Genomic DNA, 16,365 nt, shown 5'->3' on the forward strand with positions numbered 1-16,365 from the left:
TGCGATACGACAGCCTTTTTAGTTTTTAATAGACTCATATTGAGGGAATCTGCTGCCTTATATAGATTAGAGTGCTTGCCTTTGAACAATGGATGATATACTGGGCCCCACTGAGGCACAGAGCCAGTTTTGGGAACCTATTTTTCTTCATTTTAAGGTTTTAATCGCTTATGATGGACTTGATACATCTCACATATCAATAAACTATACCATGTAAATGTAAATCTCAGTCATTCCTGCTGCTACTCAAGTTGAGAAAATATTGTTTCAAAAGCCCATTGTCACTTAGCAATAAAAATTATTTTCTCCTGTTTGATGATCATCCAATCAGAAAAATAAAAAAAAATGTAACTAAAAGCAAAAAAAAATAGACGCCTCATAAATGTTCAAATACATTAGAGGAAAATCAACTTTCCATCCCTCTGGTTTGATAGTAAGGAAGAAAACGACAGAAATCAATAAAATAGAAACTTTTCTTTCAACCGCATATCCAGTAAGGCTTTACAGACCATTCTTTCAACATTTTTGGAGGCTCAAAGTGCAAGTCAACAGTCATAACAAATGAAATGTCTCTATTGCACTATGATTTGGCTGCAAAAAAAAAAGGACCCTCACATCTTTTTGCCTCCATGTTTTCCAGTCTGTAAACGTCACATTTGTACGTTGACATATCTTACATAATCACACCAAACTCTTCATAAATCTTAACTCAAAGTGTCAGTGTAGCATTTTAAATATTAGAATGGTGAAACCTGTTGTATGAGTGACACTGGGGCAATGGATATACTGTACTTGTTTTAGAGCAAAAGATTCCACATTTCCCACTGTATCAAGGTTTTTTTTCCCAGTGAAGGCTGAGGAGCGCAGCAGGGCACTCTTTCACAAACAGAGTTTTTATGACTAATGGTCTATAATCAAATTCCTATAACAGAAATTATATAAATGCAACCTTTAAACTGACAAGAATTGATGGCCAAACTGAACAGAAACAAGTAAGACATGAATGTAAGAAAGCATAAAGAACAGATATAGGTCCAGGGCACAACAGCTCAGAGGGCACTTCTTGAGAGTCAGCTCTGTACGATAATTGTGCCTTTTTTTTTTTCCGTTGAGCTGGTTTAATTCCAAACTGGGCCTTCTCTCGACCTTTTCACACCCATCACCATGTGCGACGCCTGCAACAAGCAGTGGAAGATGGCAGCTTTGTTATTTAAGAGTTTTCTTGAAGTTCCCTCAAGTCTCCCCATGATGTGCACAGAGCCTGCCACTAACTCCTCCCCATTTGCTTTTGCAGCAGGAGGAAGCAAAGAGTAGCATCGAAATGACAGCTCAGTCATCAAAAACTCCAATAACACAGCGGTACCTGAAATCAGCATTTAGTATTGGTACAGGTAAACTCAATCCAATCTAGGCACACAGTTTTCAGAAGTGCTGCAGCATGGTATGTTTTAGCACAGACAGGAATCGCCTCCCAGGTGTCCTTCCCACATCCAAGGCAAAAGGGTAGGGAGTAGTGAGATAAAGTAGGCAGAGGGAAAAGGACTCGAGGATGGGAGCGGTGACAAATGACCAGGGTAAAGCGCTTGCTTGCCCTCTGCCTTGGCTCAGCTTGCGGCGGCGCGCGCCATCAGATCCTCCAGAGCCTTGTCCTGATCGTTGTTGTGTACCAACAGAACCTCTTTGATGGCGTCTCTCTCAAACCCCATTTCACCAAATCTGGACATGAGCTCAAGATACTGCAAGGCCTGAAAACAAAGATGAAATGTTAATGCATCACAGTGTGTTCTATTAGCAGTGAAAAAATTGATTCAGGATTCATTTAAAAAACTAGTTAAATATCAAATCAACAATGTGTTCATCAGATCTTACCAACCTCCTGATGCCTGACTCCGTTAAATGTTAGGATCGGGTGTTACTTTCAAAATATTTGTGCATATTTATGCTAATTTCTCTGAAATGTATGACCTCCCCTTATAAGTATGTAGCCTCATTTTTTAGTTTCTATGTTTGATTTATATATTTTTTTTTAATAAATGTTGTTGGCATTGGCCATGAGCAAGAGCTGAAAACTGGCTTCATATTATATATATATATATATATATATATATATATATATATATATATATATATATATATATATATATATATATATATATATATATATACATATACATACTGACACAATGACAGAAATGTTCATTGATGTGTACATTCCCTTACAAATAAACTAATAAAGAAAGAACTCAAGAAAAGACAAACCTTTTCCTCTGAGCAGTGGTACATCTCTAAACACTCTTCCACAGCACTGGCATCAAAGCCCCTCTCACAGAGACGGCCATGAACATCCAGATAGTCCAATACCTTGGGAAAGAGGAGAGGTAAATGTCAGCAATTGTCTCCAATAAATTACCTTCATCGGTAGCTTCTGTTTGTTTCTCTTTGTGGAAGAAATAAAGTAAAATGTCTTATAAGACATTAGGGAGTTATGGAAATGAAACAGGTGTATAAAAAATGACACCAATGGCCAACAGGCGATGAAGATAAAGATGACTAAATAGAGCAAGAGGGACGGGTTGGCCAATGTAGATGGTGTTTGTGTGACTGATTCTTATATATGCAATCCAGACAGAGAGCTAGTTATGGCACAAAAAGCTAGTTTCTACCTGAAGCTGCGTATGGTTAGCATTGAGATAAAACATCCCAGATATATTAGCATGATTGGTTACAACTGAAATGTGCTTCACTGCCAAATTAAACAGTCATTCATTATTGTCCGATTTGATTCCTACTTTACATTAATTTTCTGCTGATGGTGTTAGCTCTAACTAATATAGTAAACAGTAGATCCAAAGCTAATTACATTTACTCCAAACGAATATCTCATTTATAACTGTAAGGGAAACTTACAGGCAGCGACACAATCTGACATTTTATACATTTGTTTCAGTTCATTAAGTACTTCCCCATCATCAACCCAGGTGAAAAAAATGGCGAACACGAGTAAAAGAATATACAATTTTTATAGTATGTATACGTTTTAACATATCACATAAAACAATTTTTCAGTAAATAGGAAAATTAGATATTTAGGCCACCATTTTCAACTAGTTGTGGATCCCTTCACTGTGATACAACCAATAAGTTTTATAACTAAACAGTCATGTAACTCAAGTAACAGCTAAAAAATCTGCTTTTTATAACAATTTTCGATTGACTGACCGTGTAGCTCCCAGTGAAAAAGAAATGTTAGAGGGGATAATTTCTTTCCCCCCCCCCCAGTGTTTTATTGTCATTACACTGTCACAAATACAGAGCAACAATATTAACTCTCTGCATTTAACCCATCCCCTTGGGAGCAGTGGGCTACATCAAGTAACATGAAGGTCTTGCCTAATGACGAACACTGGCAGCTCATTCCCCCAGCCGGTATACGAACCCAGGTTTCCTGTTTGCAGGACGGGTGACTTACCACTTTTCAAAACAACTGAAAAAGAGTTATGAAAAGATTTTACTTACTTTTTCAGAGAAGATGTGTTTTCTGACTGGCAACAAATAATGATGATCCAGATCATCTTTTTCAAGTAATTTATTAATGATTCTGCCAAAACAGGTATTAACTTAAACTTTAATATGTCAGAGGGGATATTAGCTACTTGGTGGAATCTGTTATCTCCGAGTGCTTTTCTTGTTAGCTGTAGCCGTTATTCAGGGGCTAGCATTGCCTCCAGTAGTTTCAGTGAAAGATTGGTACAATGAATTCTTAATACCAAGAGATTCTGGACTTTGTTCCTTTGTAGGAACAGTTGGAGAAGGAGAGAGATAGCTATTTTTTTCTTCTACACCAGAGTACAAAGCAAGACATAAAGGAGAGAGTTTGGTGTGGATGAGCTTGACTGAGCAGCACTGATTCCTGACCTCAACCTGATAGAACACCTTTGACATGAATTACAGCAAATAATGAGAGCCAGGCCTTCTCCTCCAACATCAGTTTATGACCTTAAAAGTGCTTCTCGAATAATGTTCAGATATTCCCCATTAAACACACTCCCAAACCTGGTAGACAACCTTCCAAGAAAAGCTGATATTTCTGCGCCATCAGTAAGTGTATCTACTGCCTGTCCACATATTTTAGAAGAGAGGCCTGTAGCTCTACACTAGATTCTTTATGCAATGCACTCTTTCTGCACACTGTGATCTTAAGACCAATGTCCTACTTTTCACTTTGTTATTAGTCTGTTTTAAATTATTGCTTTGCATTCATTTCCCTGGTATTTCAAATTAAGTCTATCATCGTTTCCTCGGGGTCTCAGTTGATTTGGTCACATTGTTTTATTGATTTTTTTTTCTATACGCATCCTTCACCACAAAGGAATGTTATTATTTATTTATACCTAAAGGAATTGTATTTCTTTTGCTCTCGTTGAACTGCATTAAATCTTGTGGCTGTGTGTCAATTCAGTCATACAGCACAGTAGTGAAAGAATCAGAGGACGTGAACGTAAATGAAAGAGGTCAACAGCAGGAGTGTATGATCAGAAATTAAGGAGGAAAATTAAAGAAGAAAATGAAGAAAGAAAAACAATACAGTGAATTTTCCTCATTTAATGATAGACTGATGAATCCCAAATACGTAATTTGAAAAATCCTTGGAACAGAGGGATTCATAAGGCTGAAGTTAAAGTTGGTCAGTTGAGATTTTATATACTTAGTGCATCAAATCTGATCTATTCCTTTGTGGTACATCATAAAAAACTTATGGCTAAAGGCTTCACTTATAGATACTGGTCATTTAAACAGTAAATGTGATAGCAAGGCACATTCATGTGAATTAAAAGGCTAAAGAAGCCCAACCTGCTCCACATTCTGGCCTTGTCTCTGCATGGCCCGTAGAATTTCCTCATAAGAGTAACCCATTCCCACCAGAGTCTCCACACACTGACGTTCACTGGGCGTCATGCTGAGAAGAGCTCCACCACATGGCAGACCAGTAGATCCTGTTCCAGGGTTGGTCTAGTCAAAGGAAAACAACACACAACAAACACAATGAGTATCGAAGAGCTCCCCACACACCTCAAGGAAATAAGCAGTATGTTAGTGAAAACTCAACCGGTTTCGGTGTTCCACCCTTGATGTGGCTGGGAGGCTCAGGGGCAATAATAACTTGTGTTTTTGGTAACGATGGCGGATGGAACCTAGGTAGGTTCCGTCGGGGAGAAGGAATAGGTTCAGATGCAGGGCTTCTTTTTATTGACTCTGGTTCGCCAGAATCAGAGAGTTTGGGGAAAGTCAGAGAGCGGATGTTACAAGGCCGATCGTCTGTTTCTAAGCCCGCTCTTCCGGGATGTCCGACTTTGTCTATATCAAGCAGTGCAACCAAACCGTTTGGTTTGTGAGCAAAGCCTGGTTTGGATGAGATGCTGGTGTTGGTGCCGGGTGGAGACGGGCTGTTTCCACGAGATACTGAACCCTGCTGAGGTGGAGATACAGAAGGTGGAGGTTGGCTCTGTAGAATGTTTCTCAACTCTTCCTTATCATCCAGGGTTTTCAGTTCTAGCTTGTCAAAGGGGTCTTCCTCCCGCTCAAAGTCGGCTAGATTGAGGTTTTGTGGCTGTGGAGTGTTGTCCTGGGATATCCTGGGGCCAAGTCTGGGGGCAGGCAGTGGAGTGAGGATGGCGTTGTGACTCAGCCCTGCCAGGACAGGGTTCAGCGCTGGTGGTGGAAGGTCCTGGTCCTCTGCCGCAGAGCGAAGGTTGTTCCCTCCACCTCCATCAATGTCCCCAGACACCGACTCCCTGCTCTCAGCCTCCTGCTTGGCTGCTGCTTCCTCTGCTCTGACAGCTGCTGCTCTGGCATCAGCAAGATCCATCCCCCAGCGAATGCTACGCCTCTCCAGTGTAAAGTCATACTGTTCAGAGGATAAAATAAAGATAAGGAGGGAAAAGGGTCCGGAGAAAATAATAACAGTGTTAGTCATTGATAATAATGTTAAAATTCTAAAGGTTCTTAATACCAGAAAGCCTGGACAGAAAAACAAAAAACGAAATTAATTCTTTTCAGATATGCATTTCTATGATCGTTTATTTTTAACAAAAAACTATTAAGAGAGATGCAAATGTATTTATTAATAGAGTGTATTAAAATTATGTTTATCATTTATATTCTATCATGATGCATATTTGTAAAATTTGTAACAAAAACAACAGCAAAAAAGCAAGACAATCCAGATGTTCTCCGAACCTTTGTGTCTGCAAGTACAGCTTTATAATCTGGCATACAGAAACCAACGGGTAACCCCACTTTAGCTGGACATCGGAATTTGTCGTTTAACTTGAAAGGAACATCATCAAGGTAGCAGGTGGGTCCTGTGTACAGAAAATGATGATTACTGGAAGCATAGGCAGAGGTTGATGACCAGAAACAGCAAGTTAACAGACCAACAGACTGGGAACTGCAGCAGTTTCTGAGGAAATAATCCACCTCAGGGGATCTTCAGCTATCGATTATTTTAGCAAATCATTCATTTTGTGATGATTTTCTTTATTAGCTGGCTAATATAAAAATAATGCACATCTGTCCACATTTCACAAACATGGCACACTGCAAAAACTGATCAAACATAAAATAAAAATGTCTTGCAATCAGTGTGGTTGACCTTTAATTTGAGCAGGTTAACAAAATAATCTGTCAATGGAATTAGTAGTTTTGCCCTTAATATAAGATCAATAGATATTACGCACTTGAAATAAGATAATACCTTGTTTTCTTATTTTATACTTAAATCATCTTATGCCATTGGTCATCGATCTAATTACATCTATAATACACCTATATTACTTTGATTTAAATTGTTGCTGTGTAAAAGTTAAAAGAAATATGTAAAAAATTAATTTAATGTTTAAAAACACCTCTTAATATCTTCAGCATAGAACATATTCACTTACAAGGTTTTTCATCCTTAATGCCAAACATATGTATTTAGGGCTGCAACAACGAATCGATAAAATCGATAAAAATCGACTTTTAAAAGCGTTGGCAACGAATTTCATCAACGATTAGTTGTGTCGCGCGATTAATGCGTCATCAGCCGCCGTGGGGCGCTTCCCCCATCCTAACCCCGTTCTCCTGCTCCCACAGGAGTCCCTCTCAGCGCTGCAGTCAGAGCCGCAGGATGTTACCCTCAGCGTCCAGACTGCAAATGAAGCGTGCATGTGCCGGGATTGACGGCGCAAACTGATCACAATAATTAAAATAGCCTGCGCTTTGTAAAGCGAAAAAAGTCGTAACATGCAACTATTGTAAAAACAAATTAACATGGCACGGAAGCACCTGAAAAGGAAACACGTTGGATCCGTCGATAGAAGTGAAGAGAGCTGATCAGCAGGGTGAGCAACCATGTTTGTTTCGTTTTAAAGTGGGGAAACGTAACGTTAGTTTCTCAGGTAGCTCATCTGATGCTTTCCTTACCTTGTTAGTAGGTTACAGACATTGATAAGGTTGGCTACTTATTTTACTTTTAATTTCATTTGAATTAGCTTAAGCAGCGTTTATATTTTCTTTATGAATAAATGAACTTGCAAATTATGAGGGCAAGGCTTTTAAAGTTTAAATCTTCTGGCAAAGATAAAGTAAAGAATATCCTGTAATTTATGGAAGTAAAGCAGAATAAAATCCAGCAAGATCAGTAATATGTCAATTAGTTATATGCCACATTCCCATGTAAATATCTGTCTTTGGAGGATGTGTTTTTTAGCACCCCTAGTCCTCTCATTTTTATTCCAAATACAATTTATAATTTGAATCACAGGGCTATTTTTATCTCTATGGTTAAGTATTTTCTCAAGTAGCAACTTTAACTGCTATACTTTCCTGTCTTAAAAGGCAGAACTCTTCTAGTCTAAAAAAAAATAATTTGTTGAAATGGGGGGAACTATTGTTTGAACCCCTTAGGGGCTTCTACAAACAAAAATACCTGTCTTTTTTGCGCTTTATGAAACAAAGTACCCTATATTTTGTGGATGTACAGCTACATTTTTTTACTCTCATGTAAGTTTGTGTAGTTTTAACACATTTATTTTTCATATTGCACCAGTACAGTTAATGAGCAACCTGTACTTGTGTGCTTGTTTGTTCTGTCTAAAATGTTTATTTTGGAATAAAGAGGTTAATATAAAAAATATTTTTTGTCCGATTCATCGAAAAAATAATCGTCCGATTCATCGATTTTTAAAATAATCCTTAGTTGCAGCCCTATATGTATTTCTGTAAAGTATTGGCTTAATAATGGTTTTAAGTGGGCTGTTCTTTTAGAAAATGGGGTTTTTGAATTTCCTCTTTGAACTGAATACCCCTTTGGGATTACTAAGAGTATTTTGAATTCAATTCAATTTCAGAGTCTGTATACTTCAGTTAACAATAATTTCATTACTAAATAATTCACTAATAATCATCCAATCTCAGTATTTTTTTTCAGCCCCAGGGTTAAGGCTCTGCATTCAAGAGGGAATAAAGTTGTTAACAGCTAGAAATGCTACCAGATCCAATTGTAAATATTAACATAAAACTGCAAAGACAGCTTTAAATCTAAATTACGAATCTAAAACGAATGTATGAGACATAAGCCCTTACCATTGTTATGCGCATCTGATCCAGACCTCCTCGCAGCCATTTAGACCCTACAGAAAGAGTGCATTAGTTTAGTGTTTCAGGGAAGTTTGTAGCAAGAAAAATGACAAGCAATGGCTTATTTCAGAGGTTCATATGGTTCAATAACTATCCTAAGGCATCTAAAATCACATGTTCCAAAGTAGCATGATATAAAATAGAAACAAAATGAAAATGAAGAAGTATCAGGTACTAAAAGACATATATCCCTGAAAAAAAAAAAATAATGTCCTGACCAAATAATACAAACTCAGTCAAAATCAAAAGACAACTTGAAAGACCTTATTCTGATAACAGCTTTGCTTATTCAACAATGTAGATCATGAAAACAAATCTGGCAAATCATAGAGGCATGAGCAACCACGTCAGAAGATTGCAGAACGCGTGTTTTCTTTTTTAGTCAGAGGCTTTAGCTGTTAGATAATTTGCTACAGGAGACCCTTGTGGTAGCCTTCAACATCTATAACAGCTCTTTTAGGAAACCTCTATAATACCATACGAGTGATAGCAACTTTCCGTTTAAACTGAAAGGCATTTTTGATTTGAAATTCAGATAATTAGCTTATTGTTTAGTTTATCTAAAACTGGAGGTGCAATTTTTCTTTGCACCAACTGCATCATATGTTTGGGTCAAGGGTATATTGTTTCCATTGCCTTAAATCCATTCTTGTCCAAAGTCCATTGTCATGGGATTTTACTGTTGCAAAGAAAAGTCCTTTCTGCTAGCTTGCATGCATGCATGGATTTACACGCAAGATACAACTCTATATTTCCTTCTCTGTGTCAGCAAACACATTTGAAGCCAACTACAACCATCTAAAGGGCCGGGATGAGGAAAATTAGTGTATCTTTTTTAAAGCAACAACAATTAAAATAGTGTACTTTATTTTGTGTTTGCATTTTTAATAATTGTGACAATATATCGCAAAAGTGAATGACTGTACAGCTCCATCCACAACCTTAGGTAGGTACCAAAATTGAGATGCAAAAAAAAAAAAAGGATGTTAAAGGGATGTACCCCCACCCGTCCACTAATGATAACACAGTACACAGTGGAGTATGTTAAAGACAACAGCAACCTTCTTGTGTTTTCCTCCTAAGCAAATACTTGACAGTCATTTACATCTGAAATCAATTCCGCTATTTGGTCAAACAGAAACAGAGCCTGGTTGTGATCAAAACAGAGGAAACTGTTCAGATACAATGAAAAAAAAAAAAAACGAGACCGTTTCCTTTTTTATAATACCACTTATCACATTAATAAAGAGTATATTTACAAGCAAAATCCCGAACTTTAAATTAAGCTCAAAATTATCTTTTAGCATTTACTTGGTTGTGTTTGATGTTGATAAATGCGCCACGAACCGCACATGACCAGTTCTCTTATCGTGGTTGATCTCTAACGCTGGTTAACGATGTGTAAACTCAACTTAGTCGTCAACCTATAGTTAGTAACTAACAGGACCTGGGGATAAAGTTATATAACACCACACCATCACAAGTTGCTGTTCCGCATTGCAACAGCTTTGCATGAACTCGCGGAAACACTGATGCTATGTTGATATAGTTCTGATATGAATGATAAAAAACAGTAAATGTAGGCTAGCTAACTTACACAACAGGATGACAGGAAATCAAATTCATTATAAGCTAACTTAATCTCAAACTAGCTCGTAGTAGTTCATCAACTGACAAATATGTCTTATAATACGCGCTGTCAGACTGTCAAGTTTCACACATTACAACACATTTGGACAGCTTTAGCTAGTTTACAGCACAGCATAAATCTCTAAGCGTTATCCAAACGCGCGGTTTAAAAAACTCAACGTGGCTTATTTTACCAGCCAATATGGAAAGATAGGGGGACTTAAAGTATACACTGACGAACACAGCAAAACACGGTGTATTGGTCCTCGGCGTACGCCACCGTTCATGCTAATACGCTTAGCATCGGCTGTGGCCTGACTAACGTTACGTGCTGCCACCGCCCCTCACACAGCTAAACAACTGGCCCGCAAATTGAAAATATTGCTTTTCTCACCAGTATCAACTCAGTCCCCTCTTGTGAAATCCAAACGAAGCCTATCCACGATGAAAGTTCGACAAAAACTGCTCTCGGAATGAGTTTTAGTCCAAGTAAAACCTCTTTCCTGCTTTGCCGTAGGTCGCCATCTTGGTTTGTCGGGCTCCCTCCAGTGGTTCCTGTGTGATGTCACTCACCCCATGACGTCAGACTGGACGGATTTTAGAAAACATTAGGCAAAAACTGGACAACAAAAACATAAATGTTTAACATTTTTTTTAGATTAGAGTGTGCCTAACTATGGAAGCCCGTTTCCGCCACTCTGTAAAAAAAAAAAAAAAAAACTATCTCAATATAATGAGATAGTAACTCAATATAATGAGATAGTATCTCATTATAATGAGATAGTATCTCAATATAATGAGATAGTATCTCATTATAATGAGATAGTATCTCAATATAATGAGATAGTATCTCAATATAATGAGATAGTAACTCAATATAATGAGATAGTATCTCATTATAATGAGATAGTAACTCAATATAATGAGATAGTATCTCATTATAATGAGATAGTAACTCAATATAATGAGATAGTATCTCATTATAATGAGATAGTAACTCAATATAATGAGATAGTATCTCATTATAATGAGATAGTATCTCAATATAATGAGATAGTATCTCATTATAATGAGATAGTAACTCAATATAATGAGATAGTATCTCATTATAATGAGATAGTAACTCAATATAATGAGATAGTATCTCATTATAATGAGATAGTATCTCATTATAATGAGATAGTATCTCATTATATTGAGATAGTAACTCAATATAATGAGATAGTATCTCATTATATTGATATAGTTTTTTTTTGTTTTTTTTACCAATTTTTTAAGTTAAAATTGAGTATTTTTGGTCAATAGCTCCCAGGTCATGTGACCTATTGACCCCAAATCAGTGTGAAATTGTTCTACTAGTCTCTGTAAATGGGGCACACTCATTTGTTTTTCATTTTAACTCTTTTTTTATTTTTTTACCAATTTTCTTAGTTAAAATTGAGTATTTTTGGTCAATAGCTCCCAGGTTATGTGACCTATTGACCCCAAATCAGTGTGAAATTGTTCTACTAGTCTCTGTAAATGGGGCACACTCATTTGTTTTTCATTTTAACTCTTTTTTTTTTTTTTTTTACCAATTTTCTTAGTTAAAATTGAGTATTTTTGGTCAATAGCTCCCAGGTCATGTGACCTATTGACCCAAAATCAGTGTGAAATTGTTCTACTAGTCTCTGTAGATGGGGCACACTTATTTGTTTTTCATTTTAACTCTTTTTTTATTTTTTTAGCAATTTTTTAAGTTAAAATTGAGTATTTTTCTTCAATAGCTCCCAGGTCATGTGACCTATTGACCCAAAATCAGTGTGAAATTGTTCTACTAGTCTCTGTAGATGGGGCACACTCATTTGTTTTTCATTTTAACTCTTTTTTATTTTTTTACCAATTTTTTTAGTTAAAAATGAGTATTTTTGGTCAATAGCTCCCAGGTCATGTGACCTATTGACCCAAAATCAGTGTGAAATTGTTCTACTAGTCTCTGTAGATGGGGCACACTTATTTGTTTTTCATTTTAACTCTTTTTCTATTTTTTACCACATATGGACACCCTTATGCTTGAACATGGTGTTCGTTATGGACAATCCATGACGAGCACAGAAGTCCAACAACAGAACACCACTCGAGTTCAGATCGGGGCGACCATTCCTCCCAACCATGCCCTTCCAGGTCTCACTGTCATTGCCCACGTGAGCGTTGAAGTCTCCCAGCAGAACAAGGGAGTCCCCAGGAGGGGCACCCTCCAGTTCTCCCTCTAAGGACTCCAAGAAGGGTGGGTAATCTTAACTGTTGTTCGGCCCGTTAGCACAGACAACAGTCAGAACCCGTCCCCCCACCCTTAGGCGGAGCCCTCTCGTTCACCGGGATGAACCCCAACGTACAGGCGCCGAGATGGGGGGCAACAAGTATGCCCACTCCTGCCCAGCGCCTCTCACTGTGGGCAACTCCAGAGTGGAAGTATGTCCAGCCCCTCTCAAGGAGACTGGTTCCAGAACCAGAACCATACGTCAGGTGAGACAGACTATTTCTAGCTGGAACCTCTCAGCCTCACACACTAGCTCCGGTCCCTTCCCACCAGCGAGGTGACATTCCACATCCCAAGAGCCAGCTTCTGCAGCCGAGGATCGGACCACCACGGTCCCCTCCCCCGGCCAACACACATTGCATACGACCCTTATGGCCCCTCTCACGGGTGGTGGGCCCATGTAAGGGGGGACCCAACAATTCACACTGATTTTGGGTCAATAGGTCACATGACCTGGGAGCTATTGACCAAAAATACTCAATTTTAACTAAAAAAATTGGTAAAAAAAAAAAAAAGAAGAGTTAAAATGAAAAACAAATGAGTGTGCCCCATCTACAGAGACTAGTAGAACAATTTTACACTGATTTTCGGTCAATAGGTCACATGACCTGGGAGCTATTGAAGAAAAATACTCAATTTTAACTTAAAAAATTGCTAAAAAATAAAAAAAGAGTTAAAATGAAAAATAAATGAGTGTGCCCCATCTACAGAGACTAGTAGAACAATTTCACACTGATTTTGGGTCAATAGGTCACATGACCTGGGAGCTATTGACCAAAAATACTCAATTTTAACTAAAAAAAATGGTAAAAAAATAAAAAAAGAGTTAAAATGCAAAACAAATGAGTGTGACCCATCTACAGAGACTAGTAGAACAATTTCACACTGATTTTGGGTCAATAGGTCACATGACCTGGGAGCTATTGACCAACAATACTCAATTTTAACTAAAAAAATTGGTAAAAAATAAAAAAAAGAGTTAAAATGAAAAACAAATGAGTGTGCCCCATCTACAGAGACTAGTAGAACAATTTTACACTGATTTTGGGTCAATAGGTCACATGACCTGGGAGCTATTGAAGAAAAATACTCAATTTTAACTTAAAAAATTGCTAAAAAAATAAAAAAAAGAGTTAAAATGAAAAACAAATGAGTGTGCCCCATCTACAGAAACTAGTAGAACAATTTCACACTGATTTTGGGTCAATAGGTCACATGACCTGGGAGCTATTGACCAAAAATACTCAATTTTAACTAAAAAAATTGGTAAAAAAATAAAAAAAGAGTTAAAATGCAAAACAAATGAGTGTGCCCCATCTACAGAGACTAGTAGAACAATTTTACACTGATTTTGGGTCAATAGGTCACATGACCTGGGAGCTATTGAAGAAAAATACTCAATTTTAACTTAAAAAATTGCTAAAAAATAAAAAAAAGAGTTAAAATGAAAAATAAATGAGTGTGCCCCATCTACAGAGACTAGTAGAACAATTTCACACTGATTTTGGGTCAATAGGTCACATGACCTGGGAGCTATTGACCAAAAATACTAAATTTTAACTAAAAAAATTGGTAAAAAATAAAAAAAAAGAGTTAAAATGAAAATCAAATGAGTGTGCCCCATCTACAGAGACTAGTAGAACAATTTCCAAGTGATTTTGCGTCAATAGGTCACATGATCTGGGAGCTATTGACCAAAAATACTCAAATTTAACTTAAAAAATTGCTAAAAAATAAAAAAAGAGTTGAAATGAAAAACAAATGAGTGTGCCCCATCTACAGAGACTAGTAGAACAATTTCACACTGATTTTGCATCAATAGGTCACATGACCTGGGAGCTATTGACCAAAAATACTCAATTTTAACTTAAAAAAATGGTAAAAAAAAAAAAAAAAAACGATCTCATTATAATGAGATACTATCTCATTATATTGAGTTACTATCTCATTATATTGAGATACTATCTCATTATATTGAGATAGTTTTTTTTTTTTTTTTTTTACAGAGTGGCGGAAACGGGCTTCCATACCTAACAATTAGAATATCAGCGGAAATGTAATTTACCGAAATAATCAAACTGCATTCAAGCGAAGTGAAACTCATTTTCAAAATGTTATATTTCAAAATTTACCTGATCAATTAGCCTACTCATTATCTTTTAATGAGAACTTAAATTCAATAAAAATCCATTATCCTGGTTTAATATAATTGTTTGTTCCTTTAATGTTAAATATGTTAGATCATTAATATGTTTAAAGAATGTAAAATATATGCCTTACAAATCAAGTAAGTTATTAATAGTTACTAGAGGGGAAACATTAAAAAAGCAAAATAACTTTCTAAAAAGTGTGCAAAGAATTTACGTAATTGCTAAAGCACCTATGATTCCGTTTTGAGCAGTCTTTTTTACTTCAAAGCTGTCAACAAAACCCTCATTATATGTAATGCATTTTGGTGCTATCAAAATTATATGGTTGTGTATAGAAAACATGGATATTTTCAAAGGACACAACAACGGCTAACAAATCCTAGAAATATAATCAGTCAACCAGTAGTGATTACCAGATGTAAAAAAAAAAATATATATATATACAGTATATATATATATATATATATATATATATATATATATATATATATATATATATATATATATATATATATATATATATATATATATATATATATATATATATATATATATATATATATATATATATATATATATATATATGGGTAACACAAGGCTGTAAGACACCTGCAGTAGACTTTGCCACCCAAGTATTCAAAGTTTATGCTTTATCAAGCAGACTCCAAATAGCTTGACAGGCTAAGAGATTTAAAGGGAAGGAACCACAATGAGGATTGCTTTTGTCGTTCTTTTTTTTTTTTTTTGGTACAAAATGTATAATAGACAGTTAACACCAAGGAATATGTGGCTCTTATTTATGTTTTAAGAGGTGCAAATATGTGGTTTACTGTCCCTTCCTTAAGCATTGGAACAGCAAAGCAAATGGATTTTGCTGTTCACTTAAGAATTTAAGTTTAAAATCATAAGATTAGCATGAGATAATAGTTCTAAATATCAGCTTTCTTTTCCTCGTATTTGTATGAACTTTTGGTAAACAACTTATGATGTTGGCTTCCTGTTAAATCCAGAATAGAATTTAAAATCCTCCTTCTCACTTATAAACCTTAAATGGCCAAGCTCCATCAGATATCAGAGATATGATTGTTCCTTATGTTCCTAACAGAGCACTTCGCGCTCAATCTGCAGGTTTACTAGTTGTTCCTAGAATAGCTAAAAGTAGAATGGGAGGCAGATATTTTAGTTATCAGGCTCCTCTCCTGTAGAACCAACTACCACTATTAGACTGTGAGACAGACACCCTGTCTACTTTTAAGGGTAGGTTTAAACTTAAACTTTTTTTGCCCTGAGGTGCAAAACACAAGACAAAAAGAGAAAACACAACACAAAAAGAGAAAACACAACGGCAAATCAGAAAACACAACACAAAAAGAGAAAACACAACACAAAAAGAGAAAAGACAACACAAAGAGAGAAAACACAACGGCAAATCAGAAAACACAACGGCAAATCAGAAAACACAACACAAAAAGAGAAAACACAACACAAAAAGAGAAAACACAACGGCAAATCAGAAAACACAACACAAAAAGAGAAAACACAACACAAAAAGAGAAAACACAACGGCAAATCAGAAAACACAACGGCAGATCAGAAAACACAACACAA

The 16,365-nt window shown here is 36.4% G+C and overlaps 1 protein-coding gene across 1 annotated transcript; it reads right to left on the reverse strand.

Moving 5' to 3' along the window:
- Window positions 1–459: 459 nt before the first annotated feature.
- Window positions 460–10,859, reverse strand: ubap1 (ubiquitin associated protein 1). Its single transcript, XM_038277840.1, has 7 exons — window positions 10,703–10,859; window positions 8,626–8,672; window positions 6,238–6,362; window positions 5,108–5,905; window positions 4,852–5,010; window positions 2,260–2,361; window positions 460–1,745 (listed from the first exon to the last, which is right to left on the reverse strand). The coding sequence occupies exons 2-7, from the start codon at window positions 8,663–8,665 to the stop codon at window positions 1,605–1,607; spliced, it is 1,365 nt and encodes a 454-aa protein (XP_038133768.1). The 5' UTR covers window positions 8,666–8,672; window positions 10,703–10,859; the 3' UTR covers window positions 460–1,604.
- Between the last annotated feature and the right edge of the window lie 5,506 nt (window positions 10,860–16,365).

The sequence above is a fragment of the Cyprinodon tularosa genome, unplaced genomic scaffold (assembly GCF_016077235.1).
Source record: "Cyprinodon tularosa strain WSP-4 unplaced genomic scaffold, ASM1607723v1 ctg135, whole genome shotgun sequence".
Classification (NCBI taxonomy): domain Eukaryota; kingdom Metazoa; phylum Chordata; class Actinopteri; order Cyprinodontiformes; family Cyprinodontidae; genus Cyprinodon; species Cyprinodon tularosa.

What these genes read in the sequence shown, in the direction of transcription:
- ubap1 (XM_038277840.1), bottom strand. Translation starts at nt 8,665, where the DNA reads ATGGCTGCGAGGAGGTCTGGATCAGATGCGCATAACAATG. An exon ending in CTGTACTTGCAGACACAAAG is followed by an intron (nt 5,906 to 6,237) that starts GTTCGGAGAACA and finishes TCCTCTGAACAG; the next exon opens with TATGACTTTACACTGGAGAG. An exon ending in AAGGCCAGAATGTGGAGCAG is followed by an intron (nt 2,362 to 4,851) that starts GTTGGGCTTCTT and finishes CTCTTTCCCAAG; the next exon opens with GTATTGGACTATCTGGATGT.